Raw genomic sequence first — 18,559 nt, 5'->3', positions numbered from 1 at the left:
TTTAGACCAGGAGCCACTGTTGAAATATCTGAATGCAGTGTTTAATCTCTGTCTACAACTGCCCCTCTGCAGCATGTCTGCTATCTCCCATACAATTTGAAATTTATTTCATATTATCATCTTTGTTATTCTCACTGCAAGATTAATATCATGTGGTGTATTAAATTTAATTAATGTATTTTTTTTAAAGTGACATCAAGTTTAATTTTTTTTAAAGTATTATTAATTTTAGCTGTACTTCTTGCTTTCAGTTAGTTAAAAATGACACCTGGTATCTTTGTATGCAAACCAGCAAATTTTTTTTGCTAGAAGATCCGTCGGTGAATTAAGCACATGGCATTCTATGAAGTGACATGTGCCCATATAAAACATGTTCTTTAGTAGGTGAGTGCTCATTGTGTGCCAGGTTGAGTCAAATCAAAATCTAAGAATATTTATACAAGGTGGACCATCTGAAATACTTAATAGTGCCATGTTGTTTGTAGCAGGTTCCTGCAATTTTCTGTTGTGTGCTGAAGTTCACATATATTGTTGATAATGATCTTATGGGATTTTGATGTGCAAGTCCAGTTTGTGTTTTTAACATTATCTGTAGAAGTTTTGTCTAGTGAACAGGTTTTTAAATTGATCTGATGCTTTTGGTTTATTTAAAAGAAAGCAACTGATCCTGATAGCAAATTAGCTTGATGAACTAAGTTTCACATTAATAATGACCTTTCATGTAAGGATAGGGAATTTTAAGGATTATTTTAACTAAGGGAGTGAAAGGAAGAGGTGTGGTAAATCTCAGAAGAAAGAGAGCATTTATCACTCTGTTTAAAAAGCTCTAGTAGGACTTTGAATTAGGAATTTATATTTCTTTATATTATTCAGCTTACCAGTTCTTTTTTCTCTTGATTTTGAAATACTTGCAAAAGAGATGTAGAGGCCTCTTCAGGTGGTCTTTCTAAAAAATATTGTTTTGTTAGCATAGTTTCCTTCTTTGTTTCCTGTCTTCTCTTTTTTTTGGGGGGGGGGCGGGGGATTGGTAGACACTTGTTTTTCCTTTGATTAATATTTTTGAAGTACCCTTAATAAAGAATTAATTTAAACCATCTATTTTGCATCCCTTTTATTTTATAAGTTTAATCTAATATTTCTGGATTTGTATGCTACCAAGGATTTTTAATTCACTTCTGTGTAATTGAAGCAGCTAATCCTGAGAGAGACATAAAGTCACTCCAGTGAAGGGATTATGAATTTTGTGCTTAGGTTCCTTCAACCCTGAGAGCTGGCATCTGCTCATGGGTGTTAATACTGTGCTGGTGAGAAAATGGTCCTGAGACAAGGCATCTATGAAACCTGAATCCCAAGAGTAACTGTTTCAGACAAAAGTTGAACTAAAGCAAGTGACTTTTCAGTGACTTGCTTAGGCCTGGTGTGAGTTTAGGGCTCGGTCAGGCTTTGCAATCTTATTTTTAGAAGTACCACTGAATAAGGCAGTTGAGTTTACAAGGGTTTTCATAACAGGCTCTCTAAGAAAACAAGTTGAAAGGCGTTTTGCTTGTTGCTTTTCCTGCTGGTATCTGCTTTTCACTTGTGGTTATCAAACTGTCACGTACATGAACATCCAGTGCAGCGTTTTCTGAGTCATTACCTGCAAGGGGCTGGTTCAGAGCAGCTGCTGAGGTACAGCTTCAGTGACAGAAGTACAACTGCAAATGGTCCTGGTGACAGTCTGAGCTGACCATGATCAGTTGTTACCTTCCTTGCCTTATTCCCTAGACCTGGCCTGACAGCCCATCAGCAGATACCCAGTGCTGTTCCATCTCAGAAAGCAGTAGCTGAGCTGGAATGATGGAGATGAGTGCAAGCACTGTAAAGCAACTCCAGACAGAGGTATCAGCTGGGTAACCCTGAGCTCAGGGAGCTGTAGGTGGGATCATTTGATGGTTCATTGCACCAGGTGTGGTCTTGAGCAACTTGTGACAGTTCCTGTGGTAAAACAGTTTGTCACTTGGTTTTCATGTTAGCCCACTGGCCCCTGGAGGCAAATGTTAACATTGTACTGGTGCATTCCTGTTAAAAAGAAATGTTAACTTGGACACACTGGGCAGAGGGAAGAGCTGTATCCTGTTTTGTGAAGCTGGGTCTAGGATCTGGCTTGTCCAGCATGTGAAGATAAAAGCTGATAAGGGTATCACACTGTGATGCATTCACAATGAGGTGTGTGTATGCACTCCAAGGATGAAAAGGTAGCTGAGCCTTGTTGACAGAAGACTGAGAGGCTGTAAATAAATTCTGATTTGAAATGAGAAGGTGGCTCATGTTGCCTGTATCAGGTGGGCTCAGGACAAGAGCAGTGGGAGAGGTGCTATTGATGCAGCTGCAGCTGAAATCTTACTGGTTTGTCCTCAGGAATAATTGTATTTAGTGCTATGATGTGTAAAACAATCATAAGGAATGTGGTACACACAGGATGTGTCTTCTATTATGCCTTTGTGTGCCTTTCCTATGGAGAAGAAAGATAACTAGTAAAGAAACAGTGATAAAGTTCTATTAAGAAATGCTACTTAGGACAAGGAGAAATTACTGGGAGCTGCTATTTATGCCTCCTTTCTCCTCATGATAATGTCATGAGGATCGCCAACGTGTGTCATTCTCTTCTTTTATGGTACATTTTGACTCTCTCTAGTGGCTGCCTTGTTTCATTTTTCTGAAATGCCACATTGCTGGTAGGAAGAGAGCCATGTACATACAGCCTGTGCTCACAATCTGGAACTGGCACAGCAATGTTGTATTGCTAAGCAACAGTTGGCATCATGCTGTCTACTTCCCTGTTCTTCCTTTTCTCCTGAAAAATCCAGATCAGCATCTAGCGCATGTTTTAGGTAGTGAAAAGAATAATAGCTTTATATCTTACTTTGTGTGAAGTTTGTTGTTCATTCTTTAATAAAATATTAAATAGCAATTCAGAGAAATACAGCCAGGGTGTGCTTTGTTCATCCCTAGGATGGCAAATCCTAATGATCTTCGAGCCTTGCAATAGAATGTTTTTTGTGTGAAGTGAGGCCAGTTTTTTATTCAACCAGCAATGCCTGATCTCACAAATACAGCATGAAATAGCTAAATTATGTACAAATCTGTATCTTTTTACTGGTGGACTGTAGGATCAGAATAGGTCTTTATTCTCTTTAGTGTGTATATGCATTGCAGGATTTAAAAGGAAAAGATGAAGGTTTGTGCACTGCAGTGCAGTATTGATATCCTTGGATTTTAAATGCCTTTTTCTGATTAAGTGAAGACTTTCTTTGCTGCTTCTATAAAACTTAATTTGATACTTGTTTGGAATCCAGCACTTTAAAAAATAGAACTCAACACCCAATTGAAAATACTATTAGTTAAGCAATGGTGTGTAGCTACCTGTTGTGACTTTTGTTTAGTTGTTGATGGCATGAAGAAAAAATTGTTGCCAAGCTTGTCAGATAATTATCAGATATGCACTGAAAACTCATCCTGTTTTTTTCACTATTTGGAAGATGTAGATGAGTTTTGTTCTATATTAAGGGGTTTGTGGGTTTTGGATTTTTTTCAGTTGCAGTTTTATGGGTGAGCTAACGTTTTTTGTTTTCTTGTTTTACTTTCACTGTTCTTGTGACTTCTCTGTTTTAGAACTACAGCAAAATCATTCAGCGTTCTTTCCAGTTTCAAGTTTTTATTATCTACATTCCCAACTATTTGGTGATGTTGGGGCATTTATTTTGACCAGGTTCAGGAAAGAGATATTTTGTTGCTTGCTTTGTTGAAAGTCTTTCTCTGTTTAGCAGACATACTCTACATTTATTTCTTCCTTTGTTGTGGTCCAGTTTGTATAAGTGCCCATGCATAGACACTAATATAGCCTTCCCTTAATGAGCAGTTAGGCTGTACATATTAAGACCCCTTCATCTTCTAAAATTCTTCTGGTTATTCATTCTACCATTTGTTAAATTCTGTGTTTCCTTTCTATATGTTGGTCTGCTACTTCAATTTGCAGAACAAAGGTGTTGTGCCATGGGTGGTCATAACAGCAAGTGTAAACCAGCAAATGTTTTGCAAGGAACTGATTGTGTGAATTAATTGTGTGTTCACAAGCTCCCTTGGTGTGAAGTCCAAACATGCACAGACACCTTTTCTGATTGTAGGGATGAGCCAGAGGTGGAGTTTCTTTGTACAGTTTGGCAGTTGGCTTTTCAGTGAAGTTCAAGGCCTTGCTACCTGCAGGAGAGGCTAAATGCCCCAGCACCCATCAACAATATCCTTGAGCAGTTGGTTTTGGTCTTTAGTACTTGTTAAATGGTAAAGGTTGGAGCTAGAGGGAGCTTCAGATGGGAAATTTTCAAGCTGCGAGTTTTTCAAGATTTTTGTTCCCTGACAGAAAGACATATCAGCTGGGGACCATCAGCCTAGCAATATTCAGAAATACTTTTACATGCACTACTGTCCAGATTTTTGTAGACTTCCTCCAGACTTTCCCTTCAGTATCACTCAAAAACTTGAAAATTCTGGGGTTTTTCCTATCACCTGTTAAAGGTTTTCTTGCTGTTGGAGGATGGTAAAGCTGTGGGTTTTTTTTTCCCTGCAGAGGAAATTGTTTTGCCAGGACCTGAGTTGTATGATGCATGCCCAGGTTCTGGTAATATGATTCATGGCATTGAATGATACTGTCTGTAATTTTAAAAAGTCATTTGGGGACATCTGGAAAATGATAGTATGTTTTGATGATAGAAAGACCAGGATAGAAGGACTTTTACAACAGGACAATAAGCTTTGCTTGCTTATCATATTATGCAGAACTTCAGAATTATATTTAATATGCACAATCTACTTCTGCATGGTTGATTTCAGCATTGGAAATCTGTGATTCTCCTGTTTTGGGATAATAGCTCCATTTCACCATTTGAAATTTTGAAGTGTAGGGTGAGAGATAACAGAAGAATCAGAAGTCACACCTTGTTCTGTGTGTTTGTGTGATTCTCACAGCATGTTAACACCTGTTTTCTACCCGTAGGAAATCTGTCCAGTCTAAGTCGTCTTGGCCTGAGGTACAATAGGCTGTCAGCAATTCCCAAGTCTTTAGCAAAATGCAGTGAACTTGATGAGCTGAACTTGGAGAACAACAACATTTCTACTTTACCAGAGGTGAGGAGTGGAGGGAGTGGACTGGGGAGGGGATGCTGCTGGAGAGCATCCATGTTTTGTAAAGGGAGGAACAAGGGAAATGATTTCACCTTGCCTCTCAACTCTGAGGAATACCCTTTGTTTTAACCTAAAAGTAATGTGAATTATGTCAATTGTGTAAATATGAGGTATGTTTAATCAGTATAGAAAGACTAATGTCGTACAACTTGAGTCAAAACTGGGAGCAACACATGTGGTTGTATTTGCTGTGCTGTATCTTTAGAAAACCTTAAGTAATGAGTTCAGATTCCCACCCTTCAAGCCAGGTAAGTGTTTCTCAGTGTTTCTGCTTTGTGAAGCATTAGTGCCTGGAAGTAATTGTTCAGATGACAGAAGAAAAATCTGATGTGATTGCTTCTTATTTTGGATATTTATTCAATTTCTTTAGAACCTTTTAAGATGAAGACTTCATGACACAACATAAAGTTTATAGTTTCTTCTGTTTTAATGTTGGTCAAACTACTTTCCTAAGTTGTCATCCCCACGACCCCAAGTTGTCTAGATTACTAGTATAAAATGAGGTTAAAGGTTATCTAAATATATATATAGCAAACTATAAATAGAAGAAAACAAAATGCATTAGGAATTAGGCAAAGTATTTACAGTAACAAAGGCCAGTAAGTAACTAATTTTCCTCAGATAAATTTCTGAGCTCATCAATGATAGACTGAAACAGAGAATTCAATAAATGTTTGTGCAAGACTATAATTTAGGAAAATGCTAGAGTGAAAGCCACCAGGCTGCTTTTAGGATGAGAGCTAAGCTAGCCCACCCCACCCAGACGTGTTACGAAAGCAGCTGCAATGCAATTACAAAAAGCTAATGTGAGGGATGATTACTGGCTTTAAAACACATTCAGTCATAATACAAACCTCTTAGTAACTGTGCTGCCTTCTTCAGGTATATTTGCCCACAATATGTTAACACTTAAGTTTGCAGAAGTGTGTAGTTTATACTGTAATCTGTTTAAAATAAAACATGTTATGCTATAAGACAAAGAACTGTATTTGTAGAAGAAATTTCTGAATTTCAAAACATAGCTGAAGCTGCTGACACAATGCCTAATAAATATTTTATCTTAAAAGGATGGGCTGAAAGAAGGCAGCACTGCCACAGCTCTCATAGATGTAAGAGCATTGTTCTCTTTGTACTGCCAAAGCTCTCTTGCTTCCCTTCAAATGCATTTAATTACTCTAGGCTATTAGAGTGAATTAGCTAACATATTTTAGATATTTTTTTGGTATACAAGCAGCCTTCAAAACCAGCTTTTTGAAATGCCAAGATCCATCTGAAACAATAAACTGTCTTAGAGCTCAGGGACTGCCTAACCCTAGGACTAATATCTGTTAATTAAAGTATAGGTAGAAACAATATTTCCTAACCAAAGATTATAGAAATTAATGATTAGGTTAGATTGATACTGATTTGAAGATCCATTATTTTATCTGTAGTGGGGAAAATGCTTCTCTGATATTTGCTGAGATGCCCCCACTGTCTAAAGTTTTAGCCAGGGATGTAGGTAAGTCCCTATTAGATCCTATTTTATTTACAATAACGTTGATAAACTATTTATAAAAGTAGCCAAAGCTTTCCTGGTGAAACAGCAAAGCCATGTTCTTAAAGCATTTGCAGTGAATATGGAGCTCAAATTGCAATCCAGAAATACTGACATTAGGAATATGGTTGGAATCATTATCTTGTTACTGCTCATTCCTGATTGCAGATGTTGCATTATTTATGGTATGTAATGCCATGCATAAATCTCCAATTTCTGTAATACTTAAGCAAATAGGGCTGGATTCAAGTTGGTGTAGTAATAAGCAAAGGTGACACTTCAGCAGTAATTTAGATCTTATTATCCATCTCCACGGTTCCAGCAACGTGCTTGGCGCGTAACTAACAGATGAACTGAGATATGGGCTGCTGGGATTTTGGAATCTAGATTGTCAAAAGAAATGAAACTGTGGATTCAATGGGCAGCCCTTGCTATCCAGTTTACCTACAGGTGTCTTGCTTTTTATTTTTTAAAGGGGAAAAAAATAGAGCAGTAACTACTTAGGAATATTTTAGAAAAAGGAAAAAACAATGGAATTTTCCACCCATCCTATTCTTTTTCTCTGTCTGATTATCTGAAACTATTATGTTATGGTATAATTACAAGACACTGACAAGTTCTGATCACAAGTATGGATTTATATGAAGTTACCAAGGATTTGCATTGGAATTATCAAAGGCCTCTTTTGGGAGCCATTGTGTGGGATTGATATTTCTTTGGGCTCCATTTTGATGGGGGTGAGTTGCTGGAGCCCAAAACAGCTGCTGGGGATGGGGTGGACACGCTGCCCCTGTGCTCCTGGAGCAACATGTCATTAGAAAAATTGCTTTCAGAGGAGAAAAGAGTTACCAAACCTCCCAAACCTGTGCTTTTAAATGTGGTATGTTTGCTTTTTTTGTATCTGTCAGCATGCAAGGAGGAAGGGGGAAATAAGGTAGTGGCTGGTGACTGTGAGCAGAGATTGTTGCTAGTGGAAGTTATATCAAATTTAACACTGGTTTGTGTGTTGCAACACTTCTTCAGGGGATGGACTTGAGGGGGGAAAAACATTTCTAATTAGACCCATAAGGGAAAAGAGATGCATTCAAATAAATCTGTCCTAAGTTCTTGGGTGGTTTTCTTCTTTCTACAGGGTCTTTTATCCAGCCTTGTCAAACTGACTAGTTTAACATTGGCCAGGAACTGCTTCCAGTCCTATCCTGTGGGTGGCCCGTCCCAGTTCTCCACAATCTACTCTCTCAATATGGAGCACAACCGCATCAATAAAATCCCCTTTGGAATTTTCTCCAGAGCTAAAGTATTAAGTAAGCTGAACATGAAGGTGAGGCACAGAAACATGCTACTGTGTAAAATCAATGAGGAGCACTGTTTGCTGCTCCATGAATTCTGGCAGACTTAATAATATAAGGAATGAATTTATCATGCTGAAATGGATGCTGCTGCTATCACATATATAAATAATTCTGTATTAGTGTAAAATAGTGCTATCAAGATGTTACTAATTTTCTTTGTGTTTTGTTAGTTAAGATTTTGTCACATTTGCTTGAGTTTAAACAATGAAAATTAGAAAGCTGGCTGCAAAGTTCTTGAATATTCACATGGGACACAAGCACGTAGATTAGCTTATTTCTCCCTCAGACACTGTTACAATTTACTTTTTAAACAGAACTATGCAAAATAATTTTTTTAAATATAGTCTTTCAAAACCTAAGTCTAGAGATTTTTGTCTGTAGTTGAAGAGCACAGCAAAAGAATTTTTAAGTGTGCTAATACAGTTAAAGTAGGGAAAAAAGATTATATTATTCTATTAATAGATTTATTTCAAGAAATGCTTGAGCAGTAGCTAAACTCAGCTACTGTTTTAGAATACAGTTTGAGACAAATGAATCCTCAATTTGCATTGTCCAGTTTTTTCACATACTCATTTGTAACTTTGCCTGTTTACCACAACATCGTGTGACCATTTTCTGAAAGATTTTGTGATGTCTGGTCTAAATCAAATATTTAAAAAATATTTTGAGCAGTAACATGTTCAGGGTAATTTCAGATGCTTTTATTCTGAGACATTAAAGTATATGGGGTTTTTTTGGTCTTTTTGTTTTTGGTTGTGGGTTTGTTGGATTTTTTCCCCTCAGCAGGGTTTGGGGTGTGGGTTCTGGTGGGATTTTTTAGTGATGGTGTTTATTCTCTTGATTGGTTTGTTTGGATTTTTTTAAACTCCGTATATTTTTAGGATTCAAACATTTGCTAATAGTGCCTTTGTAAGTTACAGTGAACTTTCTCTTCTTTTTTTGAACCCACCATCCATTGTATTCAGCAGGAATAGGACAAAAAATGTTTTAACCATAGTGTGAGATCTTGAGAATTTTGTGCTTCTTGTTTTTCCACTTCAGTTCATATTAGTAACAGAGAGTCAATTCTGTAACTCTAGATTGGTACCACTAATATTTGGTGGAATTTGAAAAAAATTGGCCAATTACCAACATTTTGTTCTTCTGATTTCATTATCAACTATGTTGTTATGAAGTATTTCTATTAGCAGTTTGTTTAATCTGTCAGATGCCTTCCCAGCCTCTGGCAAGGGCAGACCCTAAATGTTTGATATGTTAAATCACAGGACAATCAGCTGACGTCTCTCCCCTTGGACTTTGGGACTTGGACAAGTATGGTAGAACTGAATTTAGCGACTAACCAGCTCACAAAAATCCCTGAGGATGTCTCTGGGCTTGTTTCTCTTGAGGTGAGAAGAGTATAAGTTAACAGCTAAGTGAATACTTGCAACATAGGGATTCTCTACTTCAGGTTTAAGTAATATTACTTTTGGGTGAAATAAAGCTAAATAAATGTGTGTCTCTGTGCTGTTTAATCCCCTGTTGCATTTGTTTGTGGCTGTTGTCAACGGCTTTGGAATGTTCTTTAGGCTCTTGATGAGTGTGCACAAACCACTACCTACAGCTATATTTTTAGCTGGGTAGAAAGAAAATTTTTCTCAACAGGAATCAGTGTTGTAAATGCAATGTTGCTGAACTTGGTTCAATTCCTGGAGACCAGCATGGAAGCAGCAGGGATCAGAAAAACATAATGAAATGTTTGACAGCCAGGGGTGGCTTGAGTGTAGCTCTGTGAACCTCATAGGCAGCCAGGTGGGAATTCTCAGCCTTTGAGGGGGAAGAACTCGTAGGTTAAAAGCATAAACTAAACCTGCTCTGTCCCCTCATCCTGTTTCTCAGGGTACCATCAGCAGAGACAAATTATTGCCTTGGAGGGACAGAAAGACAGAGGTACTTGTTTGGGCAGTTGAGGGGACTTTTTAGGCTCTGTGAGTTGCTGGGAAAAATCTGTTAAAGAACTATAACAAATAGCATATTTGAAATTGCAAATTTCTAATGTGACTTCTTCTGTGAATATTTAATTATTCCTGTAGTGTGAGGCTAAATTTATGACAGAGTAATAGTTACTTAATAGCCCAGTTCCCTTTTAAGTGAAGGCTGTGGTTGATGTGATTGGGAAATTAGTAACCTCTAGCAGCTGGGTTTGCTGGTGGTCTGTCAGCTGCTGAAGCTGGAGAGCTGCTTGGTTTGCTGACCTGTTACCACTGTGTTTCTCTGTAATTAAAAAATCAAACACAAAGAGCTGTTGGGGCGGTGTTTACACAAAAGTGAAGGTTCCCACAGCAGTGCTAAATCAGCTGCATTGCATGTAGGTAATATTGTCTGTTCCTGCCTTTGTTTCTTGATAGCTATTAAAACATTCCTGTTCTCACTGCTCCATGCATGTGCAGTGCATAAAGGATGGTCACTGAAATGCTGCTTGTGCTAATCCTCAGGCATTGGCTTTCTTTCACTTTGATTTTCACTTTGATTCTCACCATGCCTTTGTTTTGTTCCTGTCTGTGGTGTTTTCATGTTACATGAAGCCAGTGAGAGTTGGGATTATTGGTAGAAGAGAGGAACTCTCAACCTTAGCTGGTTCTGTGTGGCTGGCACAGGGTCCACACTGGCTGCTCTTTCACATCCTTATGTCTCAATGTGCCTCCTTAAAGAGCTAGATAACAGCATTGTTTAATCAGTAATTAATTACCTGACTACTCATGGTGCTGTTATGAGGCTTGATTACTTCCAAGAACTGCAGGGTTTCTCTGGAAGAAAAATGGTGTGTTAGTGTAACCCCTGTTAACTTGCCTGTGAAATAATGAATAACTGTTAACTCTGTTAACTCTGCTAACCCTGCAAATAAGGATACACTTCTTCAACCTAGGGCATTTATAATTCAGCTCAGAAATGAAGAGAAAAACAAGAGGACATCACTGTAGTAGGCGTGGGTGTGTGATGGCAGCCCATTTTGGAAAGCCAGTGCTCTGCTTAGGTGCTCCCATCTGTGTGTTTATTTACTGTTGCTCCTAACCAGAGGGACACAGGGAGAAGAGGAAGTACTAAGCTTTTTAAGGAAGATTTGGCAAGCACAGCAAATAATGTAAAACATGATTATGAGATAGCTATAAGGAAGCATAACAAAATGGTAGGCAAATTCAGGAAGAAATTGTTTTTCTTTGATCATTTGAAGAAATAAGGTTTCTATTGTATTTGCTTTACATTTATTATTAGGTATAATAATATTTGAAAGAAGTATATCCTAAATGTATGTATTTGTATCATTAAAGACTTGAAAAAAATTTTGTTAAATCACTGACTTGTTTTATTTTTTTTTTAATGTTCAACTACTTCCTTAATGTAAATGTAGGTTAATATTGGACTTCATTACTTGAAAATATTAAAAAAAAAGTATTTTAATCTGTTATTTACTTATTTTGTTGCTGAAATTCTGTGTTTGGTGTTTCTTTTTTGAGGTTCTTATCTTGTCAAACAATCTCCTAAAGAAACTTCCCCATGGAATTGGAAATCTACGGAAACTCCGAGAGTTAGATCTAGAGGAAAACAAACTGGAATCCTTGCCAAATGAAATAGCTTACCTCAAGGATCTGCAGGTGAAACAATAATTGGTCAAGATAAGCATCTAACGTCCTTTATTTACACCATGCTGATTTAATTGCAGCTTTTTGGATGAGTGGAAACTATTTGAGACTGGACATAGAAACAAAAGTTAAGAGTCTTGTGCAACTTCACCCACAATTAGTCCCCATTAACTGTTCCCCAGCTTTATTGGTTAATACTGGACAAAAAACTTTTGAAGGTTTTAACTGTTGTACCATGAGCATGATATCACCCCAGGAATTATTTCCGTCATGCTCATGAAATCTATGTTTAGGCATTTGTTTTATTAGGCACCTTTTTATTTTTACATTCAGTGATGCTTGATAGAGATTTGAAATGTTGATGAATGGTTGAAATTTTTCTTGCTCAAATTCAGGAGAGTAGAGCCCATTCATTTGTCAGCCACATTTCTTGTTACTTGCTGTCATTCCAAGCAAAAATCATTAATTCAGTTTGTAAAAATGTGTTTTTCCCTTAGAAATTGGTTCTGACTAACAATCAGCTGACCACCCTTCCCAGAGGAATTGGTCACCTTACCAATCTGACGCACCTTGGGCTCGGAGAGAACCTTCTCACACACCTTCCTGAGGAAATTGGTAAGGTCCTCTTGTCTGGTTTGGTGCAGTGTGTCTGGGCAAAGCACATATCATAGCCAACTATTTTGTCCATGAGTAGAAGCCACAAAATTAATTTGAAACTTCTAGATATGTGCAGCCTGATGTGAAAGATGTGCCACAGGAACAGCTCTAGAGTGATGTGCAGATGAAGAAGGCATGGTTTGTCTCTTGCATCATCTTTGGTGAGGAGCCATAACAGCTGCTCATCTTATATGTGCCTCAATGTGAGAAAAACCTAAAATAATCTAAACATAGAGCTTTGTAATTTATAAGCTAGTGGGGAGAGTTTGCTGTGGAAACAAACTGTGGAATTAAAATCAGTAAGAACATTTTAAATACCATTGTAGGAGTACAGTTTGGTTATTAAAGCTGGATGTCTTCACAGATGAGAGAATTGTTACTTATTGTCAGGTGTGGCTGTTTCATGTATCATGCTATCAACTCTTTTCTTCTATAGCTTCTCCTTTTGGTTGGTTTACTATGCTATGAGTCCTGCCTACTGCTTTCTCTTGTGAAAGATTAAATAGTCTCTTAGCTTATAGGAGATGTTTATGGTGTATAAGATTGGAAAGTGGGGAATATTTTGGGGAGGACTTCTGTGATTTTGAAAGGAGAAATGGAAGTCTTAAAAAGAAATTACACTGTTTTCCAGCTTCTGGTTAATCTGTATTGCAGTATGTGTAGAGGCAAACTGTAAAATTTTATTCAGGAAAAAATTTTCACACTTGTTAGTTCCATTTAATAAATTCATAAGTTAATCTTTCTGTGCAGAGAAGTCACACTCTTCTGCTTTCTTACTGTGACACATGACAGTTATGGTTTCAGGTCTTTAATATATGGTTTCTAATTAGATAAAAGGAATGGCATAGATATTTTTAAAGAGAGACTAGATCCTGTATAGCATAAGTATTTCCTAGGTCCTTTTGATTAGATAGCTGTTCCATGTTGCCTGCACTTGCATAGCTCGTGAATGGCTATGGTGAATTCCCTTTCAGTTCTCTTATTCTCTATATTTGCAGTTCATTTATTATCTAAAGGAGATGCCCCAGTGGATATTTTTGCAGGGAAGTTAAAGCAAATTGGTTCTTGCTTAGGTCCTGGTGAACAGAACTTGCTGTGCTTGAGAACAGGAGTCTCACTGACTCAAGGTTCTGTATAGAGAAGAGTTTTCAAGTGGACTCAGAGCCTCTGTCTAAAAGTTAGAAACTGCATGAATCAAAAAGATACAACTACTACTTACTATTTTATTTTAACCAGGTACACTGGAGAATCTGGAAGAACTGTATTTGAATGACAACCCCAATCTGCACAGCCTTCCCTTTGAGCTGGCTCTTTGCAGCAAACTGTCAATAATGAGTATTGAGAACTGCCCGCTCAGCCACCTTCCACCTCAGATTGTTGCAGGAGGACCCTCCTTCATCATCCAGTTCCTAAAAATGCAGGGACCATATCGTGCCATGGTCTGATGCTCATCGACTTGTCCAATACACTGTACAAAATACAAACTGCATTAATGTTGTAATTGTCTGTATATGTATATATAATATAATATATGTGGTTTATATTATATTATATATATATAAATATATAAATAATATAAAAAGGCAAATTTAAGACTGCATTATGTGTTTCTGCTAATAGAGGAATCATAGCCATTTAGATTTTTTTTTAATTCTGTAAAAATGCTTGTCTAAGTTTTCTTTGCTGAACTTGATGGAAGTTGTCTGAATAATATGAAAATGCCAGTTCATTTAAAGCAATTGCCAATGAACTCAAAGTTTAAATTTAAGGGACAAAACCAGTTTTGCTTAGATTTACTTTCAGTTAAGAGAAATGTATAACCTTTATATAATGAACTTTTCTGTTCCCCCCCCTTTTTTTTTTTTTTGTGTCAAAACCTGAAAGGGTCTCGTCCCCTGAGGTTGGTATTTTCTTTTAACTTATTTTGAGATTTGAAGCAAATGGTGTTTTTATATTGTTTACAGTCAGAGTAAATCACTGGATTTTGTTTTATTCTGATTTGCTCTGTTTTAATCAATCATATCTAGAGTTTATATGCCTCTGCTGATGAATTTTTATCAACCAGTTTGTGTACTAAAAACATACTCATCAGAACAACTGGCAGGTGAAAAGGATGCAGTCAAAACAAAAAGAAAAGAAAAAAAAAAGCTTGAATTCCTTTAAATCTTGCTTCCCTGAGTTATCAGTTGCAGGCATAACATATCTGAACTGAGCCTTTTGCAGTTGGTCTTTTCTAGCACAAGTAAACCTTTTCAGATTGGTAAAAATGTGGAGTATCCTCAGTGAAGAGCGGTTTTCATTGTGTGAAGTAACAAGTCCATGAGGTCTAACAGTACAGTTAAGTGACAAGGAAATAATATATATGTACATTTTTATTACAATGTTGAGTCATAAACTACAACAGGCAATTTTAAGGATTCCTTATAGACCTTGTACAATAAATGAATGTGTCTTACTTTTAAACACTGCAATATATGTAAGTTTTAAGGTTGGTTAACAATGTACTATGGTTTTATATCTTGACTTGCCTTGTACCTCCTTCCATTATGGAACTTCTGTGTCCAAGCACAATATCTTCACACTGTGCTGTTTTGCTGCTGAACTAAATGCACTTTTCCCCACAGCTGGGGCACTTGCTTCAAAATATTCAGTTCAGTATCTTGATTATTCTTTTTTAACTTCATCCTATCTGTTTCAGTATTAAACCGATCTGTTAAAAAAGAGGCACCTTTTTCATTTGTGCAGAGATGTTGGTAGCTCAAGAGAAACACTGTAAGTAGTGGACATTCAGTTTTATCATGAATTTCTTGGCTGTTTAGAAGGCAGAAGACGCTTCAGGGAGATTTTCACTATTGCTGCACTTGCAGTTGTCCTTTTTCAGGAGGGTAAGAACTTGAGGCAGTCACATTCCATGGTTATCCAAGAACTGTTCTGTTTATACTCACTGGAATTGCTGCTGGGATAGTGTGACTTACAGGGCTGTACCTTTTGCACAAAATCAAATCAATGGATGCCATGGGAAATCTGTTCCACGTGCAGAAGTTTGGGAATATTATTTCTGGCTTTCAGGTGTGCTTATTTAGACATATTTCCTCAATCTGCTTGCATTTTGTTTTGTTGTATGTCTTTTCATTAACAAGGAGTAAGTTTTAAATGGAAGGCAGGTGGAGATATAAAACCTTAGAGGGCTTAAACATGCTGTAAAACTATTGTAGATGTCACTGGATTTTACTAAGTAATGTTCTATTCTTTCTCACACACTCTCTCTGTCGTTCCCCCCTTCCCCCCTTTTTTTTTTTTTACATCTACTGTAGCTTTTCAGTTTAGACTTTAGTTTATAAAAGGCTAGTTCCTTACAGTTCTGCCTGAGTTAATCTTTCTCAGCACTAAGGTGTTAAAATATGAAGATGCTGAAATGCTTAGTATCAAGACTGTAATTGAAATTCTGAATATACTGCAAAGTCCATGTTTTGCCCTCAGGTCCCTAGGGGGGAAACTGGTTTGGTTAATATGCTTCCTTAAAGCAAAAGTGGCGACCCCTTGTGTTTCCAAACGTCTTGGTCTCATTCCCTGTCTACTCCTCAATCCCGTTTTTATAAGAGTTCAAGGGATTGAATTTGTTTAGTTTGTAAATATGTTGATTATTCACCTTGTTAAGGTACATGGTTAATGACTGTATGATTGGAGCTGACCCTCTCTCACATAAATTCCCGTGGAGAAGTTGGCTGCCAAAATAGTGCTCGTCACACTCACTTAAAAACAAGCTATTCTTTTCAGTACACTTATAGGAATAAATAAAGCTATGTTTTAATTCATTACTATATTAAAAACAGGATATTTTTTTCAAACTATCTTTGTACTAGTATGGTTGTTGCAATGCCAGATAATCCTGAGCCCTGTTTTAGGCGTTTAATTTTATACACTTTGAGGTGAATGCTTATTTTTTCAGTGTCTCAAGGGAGATTTGAATAAGAGCAGTGTGAGAGAAGTTCTGGTGCAGGAGAAATCAAGTCAGAAGAATCTGAAAAATTCTTTAAAATGATCTGAAAGTTTAAAGCATTAAGTATCTGGCACAGATTGGAAATACATGCATATAAATCCATGTAAGTACGTGGATTTATATCCAGATCTATACATAGATCCATATAAACCCAGCCATTTTGATCATTTAAAATAGTCTTACCTCCTGAAATAACAGACTTTTGCTTTTCCCAGGATGCTGGATAATTAACTGGTGTAGATTCTAGATGGTTTTATTGCCTGGTGACATTCAGCTGAACACACATACTGGCTTATGCATGTTTAAGAATTTTATTTGCCCATATCAGTTAAAGTATGAATGGAGAGAACTTCATTCTGACAACTGTATGTATACATAAATACAAAAATGTATTTGTGTATCTATACATATATGAAAGCATAGACAAGGTGGAGAAATAAATTATTTACAGCATTTTTGAAAATAAGATTGAGAAACAAGTGATTCCCAGATACTTGTATTAAGTGTTTATTCTCCTTGCCATACTGAGGGAAGTAATTTAGAACTGTTATTGAAAAATATGACAGTCTTACTGTGGGTGAAAATCATGACCTTGATTACTTGTCCATAGCCAAAATATCAATTTTTTATGTGTCTGTGCCTGTGTACATACATACTCATGACTCATAGACACTATCCTGAATCATGCCTTGATTTAACAAGCTAAATTATTATAAATTATGTAGTATTATGGAGGTCTGGAAAGGTATAAAGCAGATCAGAAATTTGCTAAACCATGAAAAGAAGGAACAGTTGCTGTTGTGACTCATGTTGGTCACATATTGCATTTTAATTTACTAAATAGGAATTTTTTTTATAATTCCTTGCAAAAGTTTTTTAGCATAAGCCTTTTAAAGTTTTGTCTCTTGCTGTCCCATATTCAAGTTTGGTACTTGGATTGTCTCTCTGGTTAGTGCTTAAACCCATTGTGTCACCTGGAATTCATGTGTCATCTTCAATCTGCAGAGATTGAGAAATCGATTTTATTTAACAATTAGAAAGCTTTGAGAGGTTATTTTTCCTCCCCTTTTTTTTTTTTAACCCAAAAATAAATTAAACTTCTAAATCAGCACAAATCCATATCAGGAGACTTGTCCTATCTGGATGCAATGAAGAATCTTCCTGTCAGTGAAACACATCATTTTTATCAAAAGAAATGCCAAAATAGCTTCTAGTTAGAAATGTGCAGTTGGTGGTAATTTGCACAACACAAAGTTCAAGGAACAGTAAGGATGATTACAAACAAATTATAGGATCTAAAAATGGGTTTGTTTTCTCATTAGCAAATATAAAAAAATTATGTTTATTATTATTCTGATTTAGATCTTAACCAGGACTGCACAGGACCTTTGCTGTGGAAAAATATCAGACCACACTAATTTTGTGGTTAAAAGCTAAGTGAGAGTGTAAACAGTCTACAAAAATGTACTTTTAATCTGAATTATTGTAATGTTGTTATGTCTATATAAAAGATTGCCTTGCTTTTTTATAAGAGTCATTCTGTATCAATGCATTCATTATAAATAGTATATTTGTAAATAAGCTGCCACTGAGTCTTTTCAAAGTTTTCTAGTATTTCTAGTCTGACATTAACCTGGATGTAAGTCTACTTTTGCAGCACTGCAAATTATTAAGAATTGTGTTCTCTTTATATATTTATCACTCTTCAAAAGATCTCAAAATATAGATTTTCATGTAGAGCAATTACAGGAAACTTCAAAAGTTGGGTGATAGTAACTTCTTTACTCTGAGTCATGTAGACTGGAGACCTTCTGTACAGCAAATATTGGTAAAAAATTTTATACTCATTTTGTTATGTTTTAGTAGGGCATGTAGTAAAAAAATCCCACAGCTTTCTCTCTGATGGGGAAAATAAATCTTGGATTTTAGTGCAAAATGCATTTCAGCAGCAACAAAATTAAAGTAGGTATAGAATTGTGATGCCTAAAAGACAGACACCAGCATTTAATCTTCAGGTTTAATAACAGACAGTATTGCCAGGCTGCCATGGCACTGATTAAACTGATATCTTCCAGCTCTGTCAAGCTCATTGCATAGACTGCTTCAAGAAAGTCCTGCTTACATTGTGCCCTACAAACAAACCAACAAACAAGAATCCAATGTCCTTGGAAGTCAG

At 36.6% G+C, this 18,559-nt stretch overlaps 1 protein-coding gene across 3 annotated transcripts in view; it reads left to right on the top strand.

The window, feature by feature from the left end:
- SHOC2 (SHOC2 leucine rich repeat scaffold protein) overlaps positions 1–18,159 on the top strand; it is a 63,241-nt gene extending 45,082 nt beyond the window's left edge. For all 3 annotated transcript variants that reach the window (XM_054637144.2, XM_077182889.1, XM_054637142.2), the window contains exons 4-9: positions 5,030–5,160; positions 7,887–8,075; positions 9,372–9,494; positions 11,601–11,738; positions 12,224–12,341; positions 13,620–18,159. In XM_054637144.2, coding sequence (XP_054493119.1) covers positions 5,030–5,160; positions 7,887–8,075; positions 9,372–9,494; positions 11,601–11,738; positions 12,224–12,341; positions 13,620–13,828 — 908 coding nt within the window. In that variant the 3' untranslated portion in view covers positions 13,829–18,159. The remainder of the gene's footprint in view (positions 1–5,029; positions 5,161–7,886; positions 8,076–9,371; positions 9,495–11,600; positions 11,739–12,223; positions 12,342–13,619) is intronic.
- Positions 18,160–18,559: the final 400 nt, after the last annotated feature.

Source organism: Agelaius phoeniceus, chromosome 9 (genome assembly GCF_051311805.1).
Source record: "Agelaius phoeniceus isolate bAgePho1 chromosome 9, bAgePho1.hap1, whole genome shotgun sequence".
In the NCBI taxonomy this organism is placed as follows: Eukaryota; Metazoa; Chordata; class Aves; order Passeriformes; family Icteridae; genus Agelaius; species Agelaius phoeniceus.
The sequence above is the reverse complement of the archived record's forward strand: the minus strand, read 5'-3'. Positions and strand labels throughout refer to the sequence as shown.